This window comes from Nerophis lumbriciformis, linkage group LG06 (genome assembly GCF_033978685.3).
Source record: "Nerophis lumbriciformis linkage group LG06, RoL_Nlum_v2.1, whole genome shotgun sequence".
In the NCBI taxonomy this organism is placed as follows: domain Eukaryota; kingdom Metazoa; phylum Chordata; class Actinopteri; order Syngnathiformes; family Syngnathidae; genus Nerophis; species Nerophis lumbriciformis.
Genome location: NC_084553.2, coordinates 49853451 through 49874095, shown reverse-complemented (window position 1 = coordinate 49874095; position 20645 = coordinate 49853451). Strand labels below are relative to the sequence as shown.

Below are 20645 nucleotides of genomic sequence, written 5' to 3'. Positions count from 1 at the left end.
TGTTCTTTACAAGTGTATGTAAACTTCTGACCACGGATGTACCTACAGTATCTCACAACCATGAGTACACACCTTACATCAACCATTTTGGGTAATTGCGATTTTTTTCTACATTTATGTAAAACTTAATGTAAAAGGTTTTGAGTGACATAGGTAAATGATGCCCCGGTGAGTGTACAGCACACTTGCTACCTGTATCGACACTGCAGTGATACTGGATTGATGTTCCGTAATGCAATGTTTTTCAACCTTTTCTGAGCCCGGACACATTTTTTTCATTGAAAAAATGCCGAGGCACACCGCCAGCAGAAAACATTAAAAAATGAAACTCAGCAGCCAATATTGACAGTAATAAGTCGTTCTCGCAATTGTTGGCTATGAATTAAAACCATGACCAAGCATGCATCACTATAGCTCTTGTCTCAAAGTAGGTGTACTGTCACGACCTGTCACATCACGCCGTGACTTATTTGAATTGTTTGGTGTTTTCCTGTGTGTAGTGTTCTTGTCTTGCGCTCCTATGTTGTTGTTGACTTTCATGTCATGTACTTTTTGGACGCCGTCTGCTCCACACGCTGTAAGTCTTTGCTGTCGTCCAGCATTCTGTTTTTTCTTACTTTGCAGCCAGTTCAGTTTTAGCTTTGTTTAGCATAGCCATCCCTAAGCGTCAATGCCTTTTCTTAGCGGCACTCGCCTTTTGTTTATTTTTGGTTTAAGCGTTAGATACCTTTTTACCTGCACGCTGCCTCCCGCATATTGTGATCACGACAAACCATGTTCCCGACATCTACAAAGCAATTAGCTACCTGCTGCCACCTACTGATATGGAAGAGTATTACACGGTTACTCTGCCGATCTCTAGACAGCACAGACACTTAACAACGGCACTTTTGCGGATTATAATTACTGGTTTGCAAAAAAATATATTTAACCCGATTAGGTGAAATTACATAATCTCCCACGGCACACCGGACTGTATCTCACGGCACAATGGTTGAAAAACACTGCCATAATGGTAATAAAAATCGAATAAAAGCAAATAAAAGAAATCATTCGCCGGTTGTTGTTTTCTAAGGAATATCTGCCCAGAAAAAAAATATGAAAAACACACCTCTGATAAATGACCCGAATAGTAAACAGGAAAAGTTGAATATTTACCTTTTTCGACGCTATAAGATCAAAATGATCCCACCCTTGGGAATGTTCTCTTTTTCACTTCAGAAAATACTGAGGCAACAGTTGTCAGTGCTATAGAAGCTGTAGGATGACTAATCTAAAGTATATCTACACCAGGCCCGGGCAATTATTTTGACTTGAGGGGTCAAATTTAGAGAAAAAATGTGTCCTGGGGCCAGTATATCTTCTTTTAGGAACACTAATAGAAAACCTCATGTCTGATTGAATGCTAAAAACGTTATGACAGACCACCTTAAATGGAATGGAATTTTTATTTTTTTACTGAATGAGACACCCATAATGTACATGAAAATAAAGAATGTGGGATTTACAATAATAACTATGAACGATAAAACACTGAATATTGACAACATATGAACTTCACACCCCCTCCCGATCGACATACTTTACAATCAAGCGAAATGTATAATGAACTATGAAATATGAACGCGAAGGGCAAAAAAAAAAACCCACCTACGATTTGATATATCACTAAGCTTTAGAACTTTGTTGTAAAAATCTCTTTCCGCGTCTGTCCCTGACACCCGCATTTCAGGCTGGCTGCTCTGGAAACATTTTGTTGGAAACGCTCCCCACCCACACTGCTTGGTGCCTCGTCTGAGCTGCTGTGACATAGATTACCATAGTAACTAGTATACCATGCAAAAGTGCAGAACCCAACCATTAAAGGCCTACTGAAACCCACTACTACCGACCACGCAGTCTGATAGTTTATAAATCAATGATGAAATCTTAACATTGCAACACATGCCAATACGGCTGGGTTAGCTTACTAAAGTGCAATTTTACATTTTGCGCGAAATATCCTGCTGAAAACGTCTCGGTATGATGACGTCAGCGCGTGACGTCTCGGATTGTAGAGGACATTTTGGGACAGCATGGTGGCCAGCTATTAAGTCGTCTGTTTTCATCGCAAAATTCCACAGTATTCTGAACATCTGTGTTGGTGAATCTTTTGCAATTAGTTCAATGAACAATGGACACAGCAAAGAAGAAAGCTGTAGGTGGGAAGCGGTGTATCGCGGCCGACTTCAGAAACACAAACACGGCCGGTGTTTCATTGTTTACATTCCCGAAAGATGACAGTCAAGCTTTACCACTGGCCTGTGGAGAACTGGGACAACAGAGACTCTTACCAGCAAGACTTTGAGTTGGATACGCAGACACGGTACCGTGAGTACGCATGCAGCTGCGGCTTTCAAACATGTCACGTACGTAACTTTGGGGACTTTGGGGAAATATATGTGCTGTATGAACTTTGGGGAGGTGAATGGTACTTTGGGCTGTGAGATTGAGTGTGTTGTGCAGGTGTTTGAGTTGTATTGGCGGGTTATATGGACGGGAGGGGTGAGGTGTTTGTTATGCGGGATTAATTTGTGGCATATTAAATATAAGCCTGCTTGTGTTGTGGCTAATAGAGTATATATATGTCTTGTGTTTATTTACTGTTTTAGTCATTCCCAGCTGAATATCAGGTCCCACCCGCCTCTCACAGCATCTTCCTTATCTGAATCGCTTCCACTGCCCTCTAGTCCTTCACTCTCACTTTCCTCATCCACAAATCTTTCATCCTCGCTCAAATTAATGGGGAAATCGCCGCTTTCTCGGTCTCGAATCGCTCTCGCTGCTGGTGGCCATGATTGTAAACAATGTGCGGATGTGAGGAGCTCCACAACCTGTGACGTCACGCTACTCGTCTGCTACTTCCGGTACAGGCAAGGCTTTTTTTTATCAGTGACCAAAAATTGCGAACTTTATCGTCAATGTTCTCTACTAAATCCTTTCAGCAAAAATATGGCAATATCGCGAAATGATCAAGTATCACACATAGAATGGACCTGCTATCCCGGTTTAACTAAGAAAATCGCATTTCAGTAGGCCTTTAAAACATACTTTGTATGGTTCAAGACTTATGGTCATTTAAAAAAAAACTGCATATCATAATGGCAGCTACAGTTTTCATCTTAAAGACCTAAAAAAATTATTTGGGAATGTCCGGCGGGCCAGTTTGAAAAGCGGGCCTTAATTTGCCCAGGTCTGATCTACACTCTCAGTTTGGTAGTATGTTCCCCTTGAGGGGATGTACTGCAATAAAATATGTATATATATATATATATATATATTTTTTTTTTTTTTCTAATGCCACTGATGCTGTCTTGGCCTCTGAGATCCAGACGTCTGCGTCGCCCGCAGGGCGTCTTTACATCCATCCGGCAAGAACAAGCTGTTCCGGGCGCTAACGCAAGCAGTCTGGTTCACACACAGTTCACACGACCGCTACATACATGATCTGCCAATCAACATGCCGGCGCTTCAGCAAAGGTCTGTCAATCTCTGAAACTTCCGCAAAGCGTTCCAAGTCACATTTGAATGGAGATATTTTGTATCGATGTCACCGGAGCGCCTGTAAGGAGGTTTTATGTGCTATTCTATTAATAGCCTGCCTGGACCCTCCCTATGACACCAGCACACAATAGATGAGGACATTTAGGAACTCTTTGTATCTGCTCCTCCTGTGCTGTGCGGCGCGTCTCCGCCCAGCGATCCTAGACGGATTGATAAATAACGCTACTCAAGCAAAGGATTTGCCCCCCGCCATCATTCAGCATGTCTGAGCGCCGCGCAGGCTCCCGGCGCTGACACTAAGTGTTATGATAATGTAGTGCACGGCCAAAATGATGGATGTTAAACAGCGCAACCTGGCTGCACCTCGCACACATAGTGTCAAGCCAACCTTTTTTTTCTCTTTTTTTTTCCCGCCCCCGCATGACGGCTTTGCAGCTTCCTGGCAATGGCATTGTTTAGCTGGTAAATCAACAGTCAGTGGGCACGACATTTTTTTAACACAGAAAAACCCATTAAACTGCTGAAAAACATTGATCTGCCTATGTCAGGGTTGTCAAACTCATTTTAGACCGAGGGGCCGCATGGAGGAAAATCTGTGCACTGGCATTAAAACTAAAAAAAAAAATAAAGACAACTTCAGATTGTTTTCTTTGTCTTTGGCCAAAAAATAGAACAAACACATTCTGAAAATTTTACAATAAAAATATAGAAAAAAATACCGTCATCGGTAAAGTTTAGATCCATGAAGGAAAGACGAAAGTGAATGAATGTTTATAACGCAACAAATTCACATATGCATAAAAATGTGTTTTCTTTTGTTTTACCGTATTTTTCGGATTATAAATCGCAGTTTTTTTCATAGTTTGCGACTTATACTCTGGCGCGACTTATGTGTGAAATTATTAACACGTTATCGTAAAATATCAAATTATATTATTTATCTCCTTCACGTTAAGAGACTAGGCCAGGGGTCGGCAACCCGCGGCTCTAGAGCCGTATGCGGCTCTTTAGCGCCGCCCTCGTGGCTCTCTGGAGCTTTTTCAAAAATGTATGAAAAATGGAAAAAGTTGAGGGGGGAAAAAAAATTTTTTTGTGTTAATATGGTTTCTGTAGGAGGACAAACATGACACAAACCTCCCTAATTGTTATAAAGCACACTGTTTGTATTAAACATGCTTCACTGATTCGAGTATTTGGCGAGCGCCGTTTTGTCCTACTAATTTTGGCGGTCTTTGAACTCACCGTAGTTTGTTTACATATATAACTTTCTCCGACTTTCTAGGACGTGTTTTATGCCACTTCTTTTTCTGTCTCATTTTGTCCACCAAACTTAACGTTGCGCATGAACCCACAAAGGTGAGTTTTGTTGATGTTATTAACTTGCGTGGAGTGCTAATCAGACATATTTGGTCACTGCATGACTGCGAGCTAATCGATGCTAACATGCTATTTAGGCTAGCTATATGTACATATTGCATCATTATGCCTCATTTGTAGGTATATTTGAACTCATTTAGTTTCCTTTAAGTCCTCTTAATTAAATTTATATCTCATGACACACTATCTGTATGTAATATGGCTTTTAATTTTTTTGCGGCTCCAGACAGATTTGTTTTTGTAGTTTTGGTCCAATATGGCTCTTTCAACATTTTGGGTTGCCGACCCCTGGACTAGGCGTATATCAGCAATCGTCACACACACACACACGTCAACCAATAAAAATTTGGCGGTGCCGGGTCATGGCAGAAGTGAATTGTGAAAAAAAAGATGCTACCTGCTACTGCTTCCGTACCTATGAAAATGGAGTAAGTGAGAAACTTGTAAGGGACTGGAGAAAAATTTCCCCCAAAAATGCGACTTATACTCTAGTGCGACTTATATATGTTTTTTTTCCTTCTTTATTATGCATTTTCGGCCGGTGCGACTTATACTCCGGAACGAGTTATAATCCGAAAAATACCGTACTTTTTTTTTTTTTGATGAATTAAGTAACGTTTATGACAACCTTCTTCCAAAACACAATATAGAATGTGAGATATAACAGGATAATGCATACATTTATAATTTGTTTTCAAAACGGTTAAAAAAAAGTGGGACCCCATTTTTATGACTTGATGGGGTCCCTGGGACCCCATTTGGAAAATTCCTAGCGCCAGCACGGCTGGAGTATTGGTGCGTGCAAAACAGCAGCAGGCGGCTGTGGCTTGCGGGCCGGTTCTAATACTAATCAAATATCATCCCGGGGGCCATAGATAATTCATGCCTTGACTTTGACACATAGGCTTTATATAGAACATTTATAACGCCAAGATCTACAGAAGCGGAAAACAAGCAGAAAACATATAGGAAAGAATATTACAGTCAGTTGTTAGACCGGGACAAAAACAATACGAGAGAAAAATGGGGCATCTTAACCTCTAAAGGCCTTAGTGGCCACATGCGTGGACAGCACCTTTTAGCTCTTATTTCCAAAATTGTGTACACTACTGAATTGGGGTCTTATGCCGACATATGGACACTTATACTGCTATCTGGTGGTGTCAGAAGAGTATAACATACAATGGAATTTGGAAAAAAAAGTGTAAAAATAAAAATGTGCATGTCACTACACATGAAGTACACGTTTGTGCACTTATGGACTAAGTACATCATATTAAAAGATGATTTTTAGTTTTTATTCTAATTAGGGTACAATAAGCCCAAATAGCAAAAAGAAATAAAAAAAGCATGTAAACAAACAGCTTGGGCCTTAAGAGGTTAAATAGCATTATTAAAAATAGTACCATGAAGGATTACCGGAGAGAGATACACCAAGCTCTACAGGATATTTTCAAATGTGAAGTACCCCTTGGAAAATCCTAGCGCCAACAATGGGGATGATTCCGTTTTTCCAGGTACGAACGGTTTTGGTTCACGTTTGCAAACCGACACCTTCTCAACATCCCCTTGATGCAACTCTACCGACAAAAAAAATACCTCGTGAAGGAGCGAAGATACTCTGCTTGCCAGATCCGGCCCGCGGGCCTTGACTTTGACACCCCTGGCCTATGCCCTTTTACACAGAACCCAGAATCCTGCCATCAAATAAGTTGTCGTAGTGTGACGTACAAAAGACAACGGGGAAGGAGAAGTGTCAAATTGGAGAAAAACGTGCAAAATTGATGTATAAAGTCATAAAAGAGTCAGTAAATCCAGCATTGTTTTATCCGCCTGTGCCTTTTATACAGAACTCAACAATGCGGGATATTGCTGCGACAGTGTGTGCTTTTACAGAAACAGATGGATAAGAGGACAAAGGCTGTCAAAATGAATAAGCATGAGATTATTCACAAAAAATGTTTGCATTAATCTTGTATATATACAAACCCCGTTTCCATATGATTTGGGAAATTGTGTTAGATGTAAATATAAACGGAATACAATGATTTGCAAATCCTTTTCAACCCGTATTCAATTAAATGCGCTACAAAGACAACATATTTGATGTTCAAATTCATAAACTTTATTTTTTTTTTGCAAATAATAATTAACTTAGAATTTCATGGCTGCAACACGTCCCAAAGTAGTTGGGAAATGTTCACCACTGTGTTACATGGCCTTTCCTTTTAACAACACTCAGTAAATGTTTGGGAACTGAGGAGACACATTTTTGAAGCTTCTCAGGTGGAATTCTTTCCCATTCTTGCTTGATGTACAGCTTAAGTTGTTCAACAGTCCGGGGGTCTCCGTTGTGGTATTTTAGGCTTCATAATGCGCCACACATTTTCAATGGGAGACAGGTCTGGACTACAGGCAGGCCAGTCTAGTACCCGCACTATTTTACTATGAAGCCACATTGATGTAACACGTGGCTTGGCATTGTCTTGCTGAAATAAGCAGGGGCGTCCATGGTAACGTTGCTTAGATGGCAACATATGTTGCTCCAAAACCTGTATGTACCTTTCAGCATTAATGGCGCCTTCACAGATGTGTAAGTTACCCATGTCTTGGGCACTAATACACCCCCATACCATCACAGATGCTGGCTTTTCAACTTTGCGCCTATAACAATCCGGATGGTTCTTTTCCTCTTTGGTCCGGAGGACACGACGTCCACAGTTTCCAAAAACAATTTGAAATGTGGACTCGTCAGACCACAGAACACTTTTCCACTTTGTATCAGTCCATCTTAGATGAGCTCAGGCCCAGCGAAGCCGACGGCATTCCTGGGTGTTGTTGATAAACGGTTTTCGTCCTGCATAGGAGAGTTTTAACTTGCACTTACAGATGTAGCGACCAACTGTAATTACTGACAGTGTTTTTTTTTAAGTGTTCCTGAGCCCATGTGGTGATATCCTTTACACACGGATTTCACTTGTTGATGCAGTACCGCCTGAGGGATCGAAGGTCACGGGCTTAGTTGTTTACATGCAGTGATTTCTCCAGATTCTCTGAACCCTTTGATGATATTACGGACCGTAGATGGTGAAATCCCTAAATTCCTTGCAATAGCTGGTTGAGAAAGGTTTTTCTTAAACTGTTCAACAATTTGGTCACGCATTTGTTGACAAAGTGGTGACCCTCGCCCCATCCTTGTTTGTGAAAGACAGCATTTCATGGAATCTACTTTTATACCCAATCATGGCACCCACCTGTTCCCAATTTGCCTGCTCACCTGTGGGATGTTCCAAATAAGTGTTTGATGAGCATTCCTCAACTTTATCAGTATTTATTGCCACCTTTCCCAACTTCTTTGTCACGTGTTGCTGGCATCAAATTCTAAAGTAATGATTATTTGCAAAAAAAAAAAAATGTTTATCAGTTTGAACATCAAATATGTTGTCTTTGTAGCATATTCAACTGAATATGGGTTGAAAATGATTTGCAAATCATTGTATTCCGTTTATATTTACATCTAACACAATTTTCCAACTCATATGGAAACGGGGTTTGTTATAGGGGCGGTCTGATGAAAAAATTATCGCATTAGTCATGAACACACTTAGAATATTCATGCGATTTATTTTGACCGTAAAATATATTTTACCCTGACCAGATCAATGCATGCGTCAGTAGAAAAATGAGTCAGGAGACTTTGACTGAAAGGACTCAAGATAAAACTGCTACAAAGTTTTGTGCAAATAGATGACATGCATTTAAGTAAAATATTTAAAAATGTTCCTGTATGACATTCTGACAATAAAATGTTATGTGTGTAAAAATATTGGGCCCTTTTCTTAAGGAAATTTTAAATATAAAAGTGATTAATCACCTGTGATTGATAATGATTAATCTCAGATTAATCATGCAATAAATAAAGATTTGAAGTATTTGCAATATTATTGCGGAATTGTTCAAAATGTGCACTCCATACTATAATGTTACCAAGTTTTGTGCACATTTAATGGCATGCATTTGAGTAAAACGTAAAAAATATAAATACAAATTAAATTAAAATAAAATGAAATATTGGTGCAAGTAATTAACTCGGCAAGTAATTACTGTGATTAATCAAAATTTGAAAGTGTGATTAATCTGGTTAACAAAATATATGGTTTGACAGCACTACTTTCACACATTGTGGGAGACGTGAATGCCACGTTGGAAAAAAACCCACACAATTGACAATAAATAGTAAATCCGCCTTTCGCACAGAATTGTAAACGCTGTGTGCTGCAATCAGATCATTTCATGTTGACGCCACTCTGATGCGTGTCCTGCATAAAATACGGGTGAACTGAAAAAAAAAGTAATATTTTGAAAATGTTTATTCATGTCAGCAATGTCAAACTAATACATTATATAAACTCATTACATGCAATGTGAAATATGTATTGCCTTTATTTATTATAATTGCAATGATCATGGCTTACAGTTTTTGAAAACCTTAAATTTCCAGAGCTTATTCAATTTGAACTTTTCATGAGCTGTAACCCAGCAGGCACGAGACATTGATACGACGTTGATTATACGTACGTGTCCTTTAAAAGTGACTTCTAAACAACGTTGCAAAATAGTTGTATTTGTAATTTCAAACAATGTTGATTTCCAACGTTGAATCCATTGTTGTTGGTTGGGAAATGACCAAACATCACAACCACAAAAGGGTTGGAATTGGGGGTTAAATCACCAAAAATGATTCCCGGGCGCGGCCACCGCTGCTGCCCACTGCTCCCCTCACCTCCCAGGGGGTGATCAAGGGGATGGGTCAAATACAGAGGACAAATTTCACCACACCGAGTGTGTGTGTGACTATCAGTGGTACTTTAACTTTAACTTTAACTTTAACCTTGCATTGAATAAACGTCGTCATAAAGCATGTTGTTTCCACGTTGTGTTTGTGTTGTAGAACATTGGTTGGAAAATGACCAAATTTCAACGTCAGAACTTGATTACATGTTGTTTTAACGTTATGTTTGAGTTGCTCACCGTCAGGACCTAATTCAACAAGTTCTCAACGTTTTTTTTTTAATGTCGTGTGCCTGCTGGGTAAGCCATAATCATCAAAATTCAATCAAAAGAAGGCTTGAAATATTTTGAGTTGCATGTTATGAGCCTATGTCATACATTAGTTTCACCTTGTCAATCTAATTGCTGGAATAAACGAGCCCTGGCACCATATTCACTTTTTTCTTTTTCGAGTTTCACTTGTAGTTGTGGGAAAGCACAACAGTGGGTTGTGGAATACCCTTGAAATGAAGCGCTGTCCTCTCCTGTCCCTGGGAGACCCAAAACGGTGGAAAACAGGCCGGTCGACATAGTCACCCTGGTTCCATGTTGGTGCTGTTTCAACAGAACAGTGCCACGGGGGGGTGAAAAGGTGGAAACAATGCCAGCTTTTACACTGCACCATTTAAAAGGGGGCTTAACTAGTCAACCATTTTGAAACAATTGCGATTTTTCTACATTTCTGTACAATTGGGAGGAGTTTTGAGTGATGAGTAGTGAGCGTATGGCACACTCACTACCTGTACTGACACCACATCGGACCTGCGAATAGAACTAATAGTCAGCAAATGTATTTATTTTGGAAGGTTGTTTTTTTTTTAACACAAAGCTGCACAAAAAAAAAAGGAATATGAAATGTACGAACATTTACCTTAATTGGCACGATGAGATCAAAGTTATCCCACAATTTAAGTTGTTTGCCTTTTTATGAATTCCACTCAGCTCAATGGTGAAGAAGGAAACCAATGTCAAATACGACATGACGCTCTTCTGATTTCATTTGACGTGTGCTGTCACTTGTGAGCCGAAAGAACACACGCTTCATGGTCAGTTGACACAGCATAACAGGTTTTTTTGTTTTTTTCTTAAAGTGACACACACACAACGAGGCATTGATGACCACAGGATCACTCCCGGTGTTTCGTGAGCCTTCGACGTTTCGCTAAGTTTGAAACTATTCATTTTTAATAGGATGTCAAACATCAAGAGTATTTTTGCCTTGATCTGACAATGGTATAAAAGTTTGAAATTGGTTCAAAATTTGACACGATGGGGTGAAAAACCAACCTGACTTGTCCTCCTGTCAAATGACGTGCACATCAATAGCGTTCTAATCTTGTTTTGAGCCGTAAATAAAGGTTGAGACATTATTTGACAGTAGGGAAGGGATTCATATGGTCACATTCTTGGCTGGATCTCATGTGAGAGGAAGGTGGAATTTTGCAATGCGGTCTGCTGAAAATGATGGAAAACGCCGCTCTACAACTGACACTGTGGTCAAAGCTGGAATTGCCACAAAATACTTTTTTTTAAATATTTTCAACACTCTACTGCAGTCTGGTGGCTAAAGTGTATAGTGCACTCCTCAGTTGGTCACGTTTCCTGTGTCAGGTAAATGCATTCTGCTGAAAATGATGGAAAACGCCGCTTTACAACTGACACTGCGGTCAAAGATGGAATTGCCACAAAACACTTTTTTTAATATATTCAACACTCTACTGCAGTCTGGCGGCTAAAGTGTATAGTGCACTCCCCAGTTGGTCACGTTTCATGTGTCAGGTAAATGCATTCTGCTAAAAATTATGGAAAACACCACTCTACAACTGACACTGTGGTCAAAGCTGGAATTGCCACAAAATGCTTTTTTTAAAAATATATTCTACACTCTACTGCAGTCTGGTGGCTAAAGTGTATAGTGTACTCCCCAGTTGGTCAAGTTTCCGGTGTCAGGTAAATGCATTCTGCTGAAAATGATGGAAAACGCCACACTACAACTGACACTGTGGTGAAAGCTGGAATTGCCACACAATACTTTTTTTTTTTTTAAATATATTCAACACTCTACTGCAGCCTGGTGGCTAAAGTGTATAGTGCACTCCCCAGTTGGTCACGTTTCATGTGTCAGGTAAATGCATTCTGCTGAAAATGATGGAAAACGCCACTCTACAACTGACATTGTGGTCAAAGCTGGAATTGCCACAAAATACTTTTTTTAAAATATATTGTGCACTCTACTGCAGTCTGGCGGCTAAAGTGTATAGTGCACTCCCCAGTTGGTCACGTTTCCTGTGTCAGGTAAATGCATTCTGCTGAAAATGATGGAAAACGCCACTCTACAACTGACATTGTGGTCAAAGCTGGAATTGCCACAAAATACTTTAAAAAAAATATATTCTGCACTCTACTGCAGTCTGGCGGCTAAAGTGTATAGTGCACTCCCCAGTTGGTCACGTTTCCTGTGTCAGGTAAATGCATTCTGCTGAAAATGATGGAAAACGCCACTTTGCAACTGACACTGTGGTCAAAGCTGGAATTGCCACAAAATACTTTTTAAAATATATTCAACACTCTACTGCAGTCTGGCGGCTAAAGTGTATAGTGCACTCCCCAGTTGGTCAAGTTTCCTGTGTCAGGCAAATGTATTCTGCTGAAAATGATGGAAAATGGCTCTCTACAACTGACATTGTGGTTAATGCTGGAATTGCAACAAAATAATTTTTTTATATATATATATATATTCTACACTCTACTGCAATCTGGTGGCTAAAGTGTATAGTACACTCCCTAGTTGGTCACGTTTCCTGTGTCAGGTAAATGCATTTTGCTGAAAATGATGGAAAACGCCACTCTACAACTGACACTGTGGTCAAAGCTGGAATTGCCACAAAATACTTTTTAAAATATATTCAACACTCTACTGCAGTCTGGCGGCTAAAGTGTATAGTGCACTCCCCAGTTGCTCACGTTTCCTGTGTCAGGTAAATGCATTCTGCTGAAAATGATGGAAAACGCCGCTTTACAACTGACTCTGTGGTGAAAGCTGGAATTGCCACAGAATACTTTTTTTTTTTTTTTTATATTCAACACTCTACTGCAGTCTGGTAGCTAAAGTGTTTAGTACACTCCCCAGTTGGTCACGTTTCCTGTGTCAGGTAAATGCATTCTACTGAAAATGATGGAAAACGCCGCTCTACAACTGACACTGTGGTCAAAGCTGGAATTGCCACAAAATACTTTTTTTTTTTTTTTATATTCAACTCTCTACTGCAGTCTGATGGCTAAAGTGTATAGTGCACTCCCCAGTTGGTCACGTTTCCTGTGTCAGGTAAATGCATTTTGCTGAAAATGATGGAAAACGCCACTCTACAACTGACACTGTGGTCAAAGCTGGAATTGCCACAAAATCCTTTTTTTTAAAATATTCAACACTCTACTGCAGTCTGGCGGCTAACGTGTATAGTGCACTTCCCAGTTGGTCACGTTTCCTGTGTCAGGTAAACAGGGATGGATAGGGCTATAATGTGTAACAATGTGGGGAACTCTGATCGCACACCACTGCCTTTACTGAGGTAATTGGGTCCAGCTCCATACTGGACAGGTGGATCAAGGGGACATATTCGATCTATGGTCAAGTCCTGTTACGTCAATTTAGCGCTAATTTAGGTCTGACATAGAGCAGGTTTGGAACCAGAGTCCTCATACATCAACAAGCACGTTGTTGACAGGGGTCAGGGGGGAATACCTTAGACAGGCGAAATACTCGCAACCCCCCACCTCATCAGTCTTCTCCATTGTCCACAGGTGGTCTTTCTTTCACCCCGACAACAGGTTGTGTCCGCCCCTGAGCGGGCGCCCCACCCTTGGGGGCCGCCGATTCACTTCACCTGCTTTGGTTTTCTTTAATGACACTCATCCCATCCCTCTGCGCCTGTTGCTCCCTGCAGCATGGCGCTGCTTTACAGGAGCAAAAAAAAACAAAAAAAACCTCATCCCTGTAATGCATTGGTCAAATCTTATTAAAACCTGCACGCAAAGTGACTTTCAACGTCAAATATGCATCAGAGCCTGCGCAATCCTGGGACAGGATTATCCTTCTTGCTTCCGAGACGGACCGCCTCTTTCTGTGTTGACATTCAGAGGAAGGCCGAGAGGACAGGCGTAAATAACGGCAACACGGTGGGCGGGGGGGAATATTGTTTTTAATCGATCACGGCGGCTGCTGGTTGGCCGCAGGAACAGGTGGGGATGTATGGAGTGGGCTAGGGCGGACTTTTCAAGGCTGCCTCGGTTGAGCTGATCGCCAGCGAGCGCTCCACTCGCCGCGATCAATAAGATCATGAACTGTAGCCGCTGACTTACATATCATACATAATTTGACGGCTGCCATAACTAAAGTGAAGGCTTGGGAAATTTAATGCTGCGGTGCAAGGAACCATAGTTGTTGCATGTGACAGTGACACACAATCAAAATGTAATAATGAAAAGTGATATCAGTAAAAAGCTGCAAATTATTAATAATAGTCATATATGTATTTTATGAGGTGCCTTTTAACAGTTAAAAATGTAAACATACATGAAGAGGAAACATTGAAAACACATTTTTTTTCCATAGTTTGTTGATTAAAAAAGCTGAAAACAGAGCTAAAAAGTCAGTAATATTTATATAAATTGTTTGTTGTGGTTAAAATGTGTAAACAAATTGCATTTGTGGCCATTTTAAGGGCTGGAAATATTGTAAAAGTGCTCAGTTGGCTTGACCGCCACCTGCGGGCTGTGTGTCGGGCCCCACCCGGATTAATTGCGGCCTTGGACGTGCTGGCCCCCGCCAGGTTCGGTCTTGTGAACGCAAGATCTTTGACAAACAAAACTTTTATCCTGAAGGATTTCTTCACTTCCCGCGGACTGGACTTCCTCTGTGTGACGGAGACATGGCTGAGAGCCGGTGAGTCCGCCCCTCTTAATGAACTTCTGCCTTCGGAGTGTTCCTACTTTAATTCCCCACGGCCGTCCGGTCGAAAAGGAGGAGGATTAGCAGTCGTTTTTAAAAATGACTTTAAATGCCGTCAGATCCGCCTACAATCCTCCTTTTCAAGCTTCGAACTGTGCATGTTTGAACTGGGTCTTTCTGATGTCGTCCTGTGTGCCGTCATCTATCGACCACCCAAGTACCACAAAGACTTTATAACTGACTTTTCTGAATTTCTGGCTGAAATCCTGCCCAAATATGATCGTGTCCTTATTGTGGGTGATTTTAATATTCACACCTGCTGCCCAGATGAGCCGCTTTCCAGGAGCTTCCTGAATATAATCGACTCATTTAACTTTGTACAGTCTGTGTGTGGTTCTACACATGAACGCGGGCATACACTCGATTTAGTGCTCTCGTATGGTTTGTGTGTTTTTAATTTGGACATTTGCGACGCTGTGTTCTCTGATCACATGCCGATCCTGTTTGATATTGCCACGCAGTGTCCAGTTAAATTGTGCGCACCGCCCCAACGCTCTCGCATGTTTAATTCTTCGTCTCCTGCTCGGTTCTCCTCTATTTTTTTGACTCTTTGTGATGATAATTCTGCAGCATCTGTGTGTCTGAATACTGAAGAGTTGGTTTCTGGGTTCAACTCTATCTGTTCACAAACACTGGACACGATCGCGCCTTTCAAATGCCGCCGCGCTAAAACCACGCCTCAACCCTGGTTGAATGACGTCACTCGGGCTGCCAGGCGCGTATGTAGAAGAGCAGAGAGAAAATGGAAAAAAGACAGGCTGCATGTGTCCTTTGCCATTTTTAAAGAAAGCCTGTTTTCCTTTCAGATGACTGTAAAAGCAGAAATGAATATATATCTATCTCAGATTATATCTTCTAACTGTAACAACCCCAGAGTTCTGTTTAAAACTATTAACACTGTCATTGATGCTCCCAAATCTGCTGGTTTTGATGCTTCTTTTGAATTCTGTGAAAATTGTCTCCATTTTTTCACTGACAAAATTGTGTCAACTAGAGCCAGTCTATCTCAGCCTTCATATGACCCTTCTGTTCCCCTGCATTTCTCTTCTGTTTTCCATCAGTTTGAGCCGGTGTCCTTTTCTTTTTTAAGTGACACAGTTAGTCATATGAAGCCCTCTGGTTCTCCTGCAGATGCCCTCCCACCTCGCCTGTTTAAGGAGGTACTTGCTACTATTGGATCAAGTGTCCTTAACATTATCAATAGTAGCCTCTCTTCTGGAATAGTTCCAGTAGAGTTTAAACATGCAGTGGTACGACCTCTACTTAAAAAACCCAGCCTCGACCCCTCTCTCCTCTCTAACTTCAGACCTATCTCTAATCTTCCATACATTTCCAAAATATTAGAGAAGGTTGTCTACAGTCAGTTGCTGCCCTTCTTAGAGGATAATGGTATCACTGAGCTGTTCCAGTCCGGTTTTAAAGCCCTCCACAGCACAGAGTCAGCGCTTCTAAAAGTTTTTAACGATATCCTCCTGTCCACTGATTCTGGTAAATATGTTGTCCTGGTGCTTTTAGATCTGTCTGCTGCGTTCGACACCGTCGACCACACCACCTTAATCACTCGTCTTGAGAACTGTGTGGGTATTAAGGGCGCCGCCCTCAACTGGTTCCGGTCGTACCTAACCGACAGGAGTTTTTGTGTAAAAGTAGACAGTTTTATGTCGTCCACAGCTCCTTTACCACATGGGGTCCCCCAGGGTTCAATCCTTGCCCCAATTTTATTTGCGCTTTACCTTCTCCCCCTTGGTTCTATTTTTAGGAAGTACAGTATTGCATTTCATTTTTATGCCGATGATTGCCAGATTTATTTTCCCATGGCACAAAATAACACGGTTCAAAGTCTTATTGACTGCCTGCACGACATCAAAGTCTGGCTTTCAGCTAACTTCCTGAGCCTAAATGAAGACAAAACAGAAGTTATGTTGTTCGGTCCAAGTCGCTCTCCCTCCCCCAACGTTGACCTCGGCACTCTGACCCCGTATCTCAGCGACTCTGTCACAAACCTGGGGGTAAAGTTTGACTCAGATTTTAAATTCGAAAAACAAATCAGCAGCGTCGTTCAAAAAAGCTTTTATCAATTACGCCAAATAGCGAAAGTGAAACCGCTTTTATCAAGACATGATCTTGAGAAATTAATCCACGCTTTTATCTCGACTCGTCTTGATTACTGTAATGCCCTGTATGTTGGCATTAGCCAGGCCTCCCTCGCCCGCCTGCAGCTCGTACAGAACTCTGCTGCTCGTCTGCTAACACAGACCCGCAGACGTGAGCACATCACCCCTATTTTAGCGTCCCTTCACTGGCTCCCTGTGCGTTACCGAATACATTTTAAACTCCTTTTATTTGTTTTTAAATGTCTAAACAACCTCGCGCCAACCTATCTCTCCGACCTCCTTCAGCCTTACTGCCCCACCCGATCCTTAAGATCAGCCGATCAGCTGCTGTTGACGGTCCCTGACACAAGGCTGAAGCTTAGAGGTGACAGAGCTTTCGCCGTTGCTGCTCCCAAGCTCTGGAACGACCTACCCCTGAGTGTTAGACAAGCCTCCTCTCTTCCTGTTTTTAAATCTCTCTTAAAAACATACTTTTATTCCATGGCTTTTAACACTGAGTGATATCCATCCTGCAATGGCGCCCCATAATACACCTGCTGTGATCCTGTTTTTATGTTTTTATGTTTTTATTAATTCTATTTTAATTATTTATTTTTTATCATGTTCTGTTTGTGTTGTGTTGTGTTTGCTCGGTACTCATTTTATCTTTTAACCTGCTCATTGTACAGCACTTTGGCTACCCCTGTGGTAAATTTTAAATGTGCTTTATAAATAAAGTTGATTTGATTTGATTTGATTTGACTGTAAATAGGAAATACGTATGGTCAAGGTTTCTCATTGTATCCCATTGGGTGGAGGTTTTTTTTCTTGCCCTGATGTGGGATCTGAGCCGAGGATGTCGTCGTGGCTTGTGCAACCCTTTGAGACACTTGTGATTAAGGGCTATATAATCAAACTTTGATTGACTGATTGATTGATGGTGAAATAACCGTCTGACAACACGACGAGGTCATGTGATTTATTTCAGCCAAGCGTCCCAAAAAAATGTTGTGACATAAATGGAAACATTTTTAAATATAGTAAAAATGATGAACATTCCTCTCACTCATCAATGGTAGAGGCTTAACAGATGACATTAAAGTGCTACTCCGAAAAGGAGTAGGAAGAAGCAGAGCTGAGTTAACCCGACGAGTTGGTTTACTTCCTGTATATAAAATGTTCCAACATGACAGGGTTATTTCCAGTGCAGAATGATAATATTGATATTACAAATGAATACTTATGGTGATATTAGGTTATGTGATTTATTTCAGCCAAGCATCCGACTAACATTGAGTGATATTAATAGAAACATTTGTAAGTATAATAAAAAAATATCAACATTCCTCTCACTCATCAATGGCAGAGGTGATTATTTACATAAACAGATTACGATAAAGTGCATTACACGTTTGCACTTCCACATGTCCGAAAAGGAGTAGGAAGACGCAGAGCTGAGTTAGTTTACGTCCTGTATTTAAAATGTTCCAACATGACAGGGTTGTTTCCAGTGGAAAAAGATAATATTGATATTACAAATGAAGTGACGACACAAAATGCTCTGATGACTATAATTCCCATGTGTTCTTGTGTACCGCGCGCGCCCCAAATGTATGGGTTGGGGTGTGGAGGGAACGCGTGCAGAAAGCAATTAAAGTTCCGCCTAATGGACTTTGCACTTAATGGCTCTTTGTGCCTTGAACAAAACAAAGTCTCTCATCCTCGCTCTTTGCTTATAACTATCATTAAGAAGTGATCGATCTCTTCTAATCAGCAGCCTGTCGCCGTAATTGCAAGGTGATTACTGATGTCTTATGGTCGGGAGGGTGGGAGGGGCGGGGCAATGGGGACTAAGGAGAACGCATTATATAGTGGAAAACCTCCTTTATTATTATCGTTATTATTGTAATCATCCTGAATGCGCTCCTACTTCCTGGCGCCCGGGTTTCACCGCAACAATGCCATGCAGCTGCCATAATAATACACTTGCGGGTGCGTTTGCACCGCTTTGGTTCGGCCAAGTGCGCTCTTTAAAAGTCTATTTTGGAATCTTTTTTTTGTGAAATGTAAGCTGGTAGAGTATAAAAAGTACCGACGTATTCAACCAAGCGGGTTAGTTTATTTTTCAATATTTCAGATGAGTCGCGTCATATGAATAATTATTTGGTCCTATGGCAAAAACACCAGCGAACCGCACCGAAGTGCGCACCAGAATTTTTATTTTATTTTATTTATTTATTTTTTTACCATTTTGTGTTAAACTCACAAGTGTGAAAATAGCCTAAAAGGTCAAAAGTGGGGAAAAAAAAACAAAAACATCTATTTTGGGAGAGTGTGTGTGTTTATAGAAAATTGTTGTGAAGCTGCAGCAGTGTCCCGCCCCCCTTCCACGCTCGTTATTGTCAGTGTAAACACACACGCACACACACACACACAAAGGCGTGTAGTAGCTGTCTTCACGTGGATGCGCTCATGCAATTAACAGGCGCGGAACACGTCCACGTGTTCAAATAGTTCGGGCCGCCCCCCCTTTTCGCCCCCCCCACCCCCTAAAAAAAAAAAAACACACACAAAAATAGGTCACTGTTTCATGTTCTCACTGCCTCTTTTGCACACTTCAAAAAGAGGAGAAAGAGGTAAAAAACCAACCTTTATGCATCCCGGTAAACCTGTCTTTCAGTACCGTGAGTTCGTATATCTTGCCAAATTCCTCAAAGAGTGGTTTCAGGTCCTTCTCCTCCAGGTTGCGGGGGATCTGGCCGATGAAAAGCTTGATGGCGTCGTGGTCCTTCATGGGGATGGTGTTCTGGCCGAGGCTGAGCCCGTTCATCCTGCCGCCGCTGTCCGTGGTGCTGAATCCATTCTCCTGCTGCACTCCGTTTGCACTGACTGTGGCCATCTTTCCTCAATGGGCCGCCGGCGGGGCTAGTCTCTCTCTCTCTCTCTCTCTCTCTCTCTCTCTCTCTCTCTCTCTCTCTCTCTCTCTCTCTCTCTCTCCCAGTCGCCCCCTCCCCTTCCCTCTCCCTCGCCCTCCCTCCCTCTACTCTTCTCTCCTCCTTTTCCTCCCTCTGTCCTCGTGACGTCAGTTTTACAAACAGACCCCGGCCACCCATCGTCTCATTTGCATATGAGAAGCGCCCGCCGCCAGCCAATGGGGAAGCGGGGAGTGGGGGCTGGAGAGGATGTGGGCTGTGTACAAGGGGGCGTGGTCTTGGGCACAGGAACGGAGTAACAAAGCAAACGGTGTAACCTGTCACGTGATGAGGGGAACTGGAGAAAGTTCTAGTGTAGGAAAATGTTGACTATATTTCAATCAATCAATCAATCAATCAATCTTTATTTATATAGCCCTAAATCACAAGTGTCTCAAAGGGCTGCACAAGCCACAACGACATCCTCGGTACAAAGCCCGCATACGGGCAAGGAAAAACTCACCCCAGTGGGACGTCGATGTGAATGACTATGAGAAACCTTGGAGAGGACCGCATATGTGGGTAACCCCCCCCCCCTCTAGGGGAGACCGAAAGCAATGGATGTCGAGTGGGTCTGACATAATATTGTGAGAGTCCAGTCCATAGTGGATCCAACATAATAGTAAGAGTCCAGTCCATAGTGGGGCCAGCAGGACACCATCCCGAGCGGAGACGGGTCAGCAGCGTAGAGATGTTCCCAGCCGATGCACAGGCGAGCGGTCCACCCCGGGTCACGACTCTGGACAGCCAGCACTTCATCCATGGCCACCGGACCTGTGCCCCCCCTCCTCAAGGAAAAGGGGAGCAGGGGAGAAAAGAAAA

The 20645-nt window shown here is 41.8% G+C and overlaps 1 protein-coding gene across 10 annotated transcripts in view; it reads right to left on the bottom strand.

Moving 5' to 3' along the window:
• celf6 (CUGBP Elav-like family member 6) overlaps nucleotides 1-19827 on the bottom strand; it is a 426206-nt gene extending 406379 nt beyond the window's left edge. For 4 of the 10 annotated variants that reach the window (XR_009815640.2, XM_061964509.2, XM_061964507.2 and 1 more), the window contains exon 1: nucleotides 19501-19827. Coding sequence is in view for 9 of the 10 variants with exons in the window: in XM_061964509.2 (XP_061820493.2) it covers nucleotides 19501-19750 (250 nt within the window). In the remaining variant the exon portion in view is untranslated. The remainder of the gene's footprint in view (nucleotides 1-19500) is intronic. The other 6 variants (XM_061964506.2, XM_061964508.2, XM_061964513.2 and 3 more) reach the window with 3 other exon arrangements.
• Nucleotides 19828-20645: the final 818 nt, after the last annotated feature.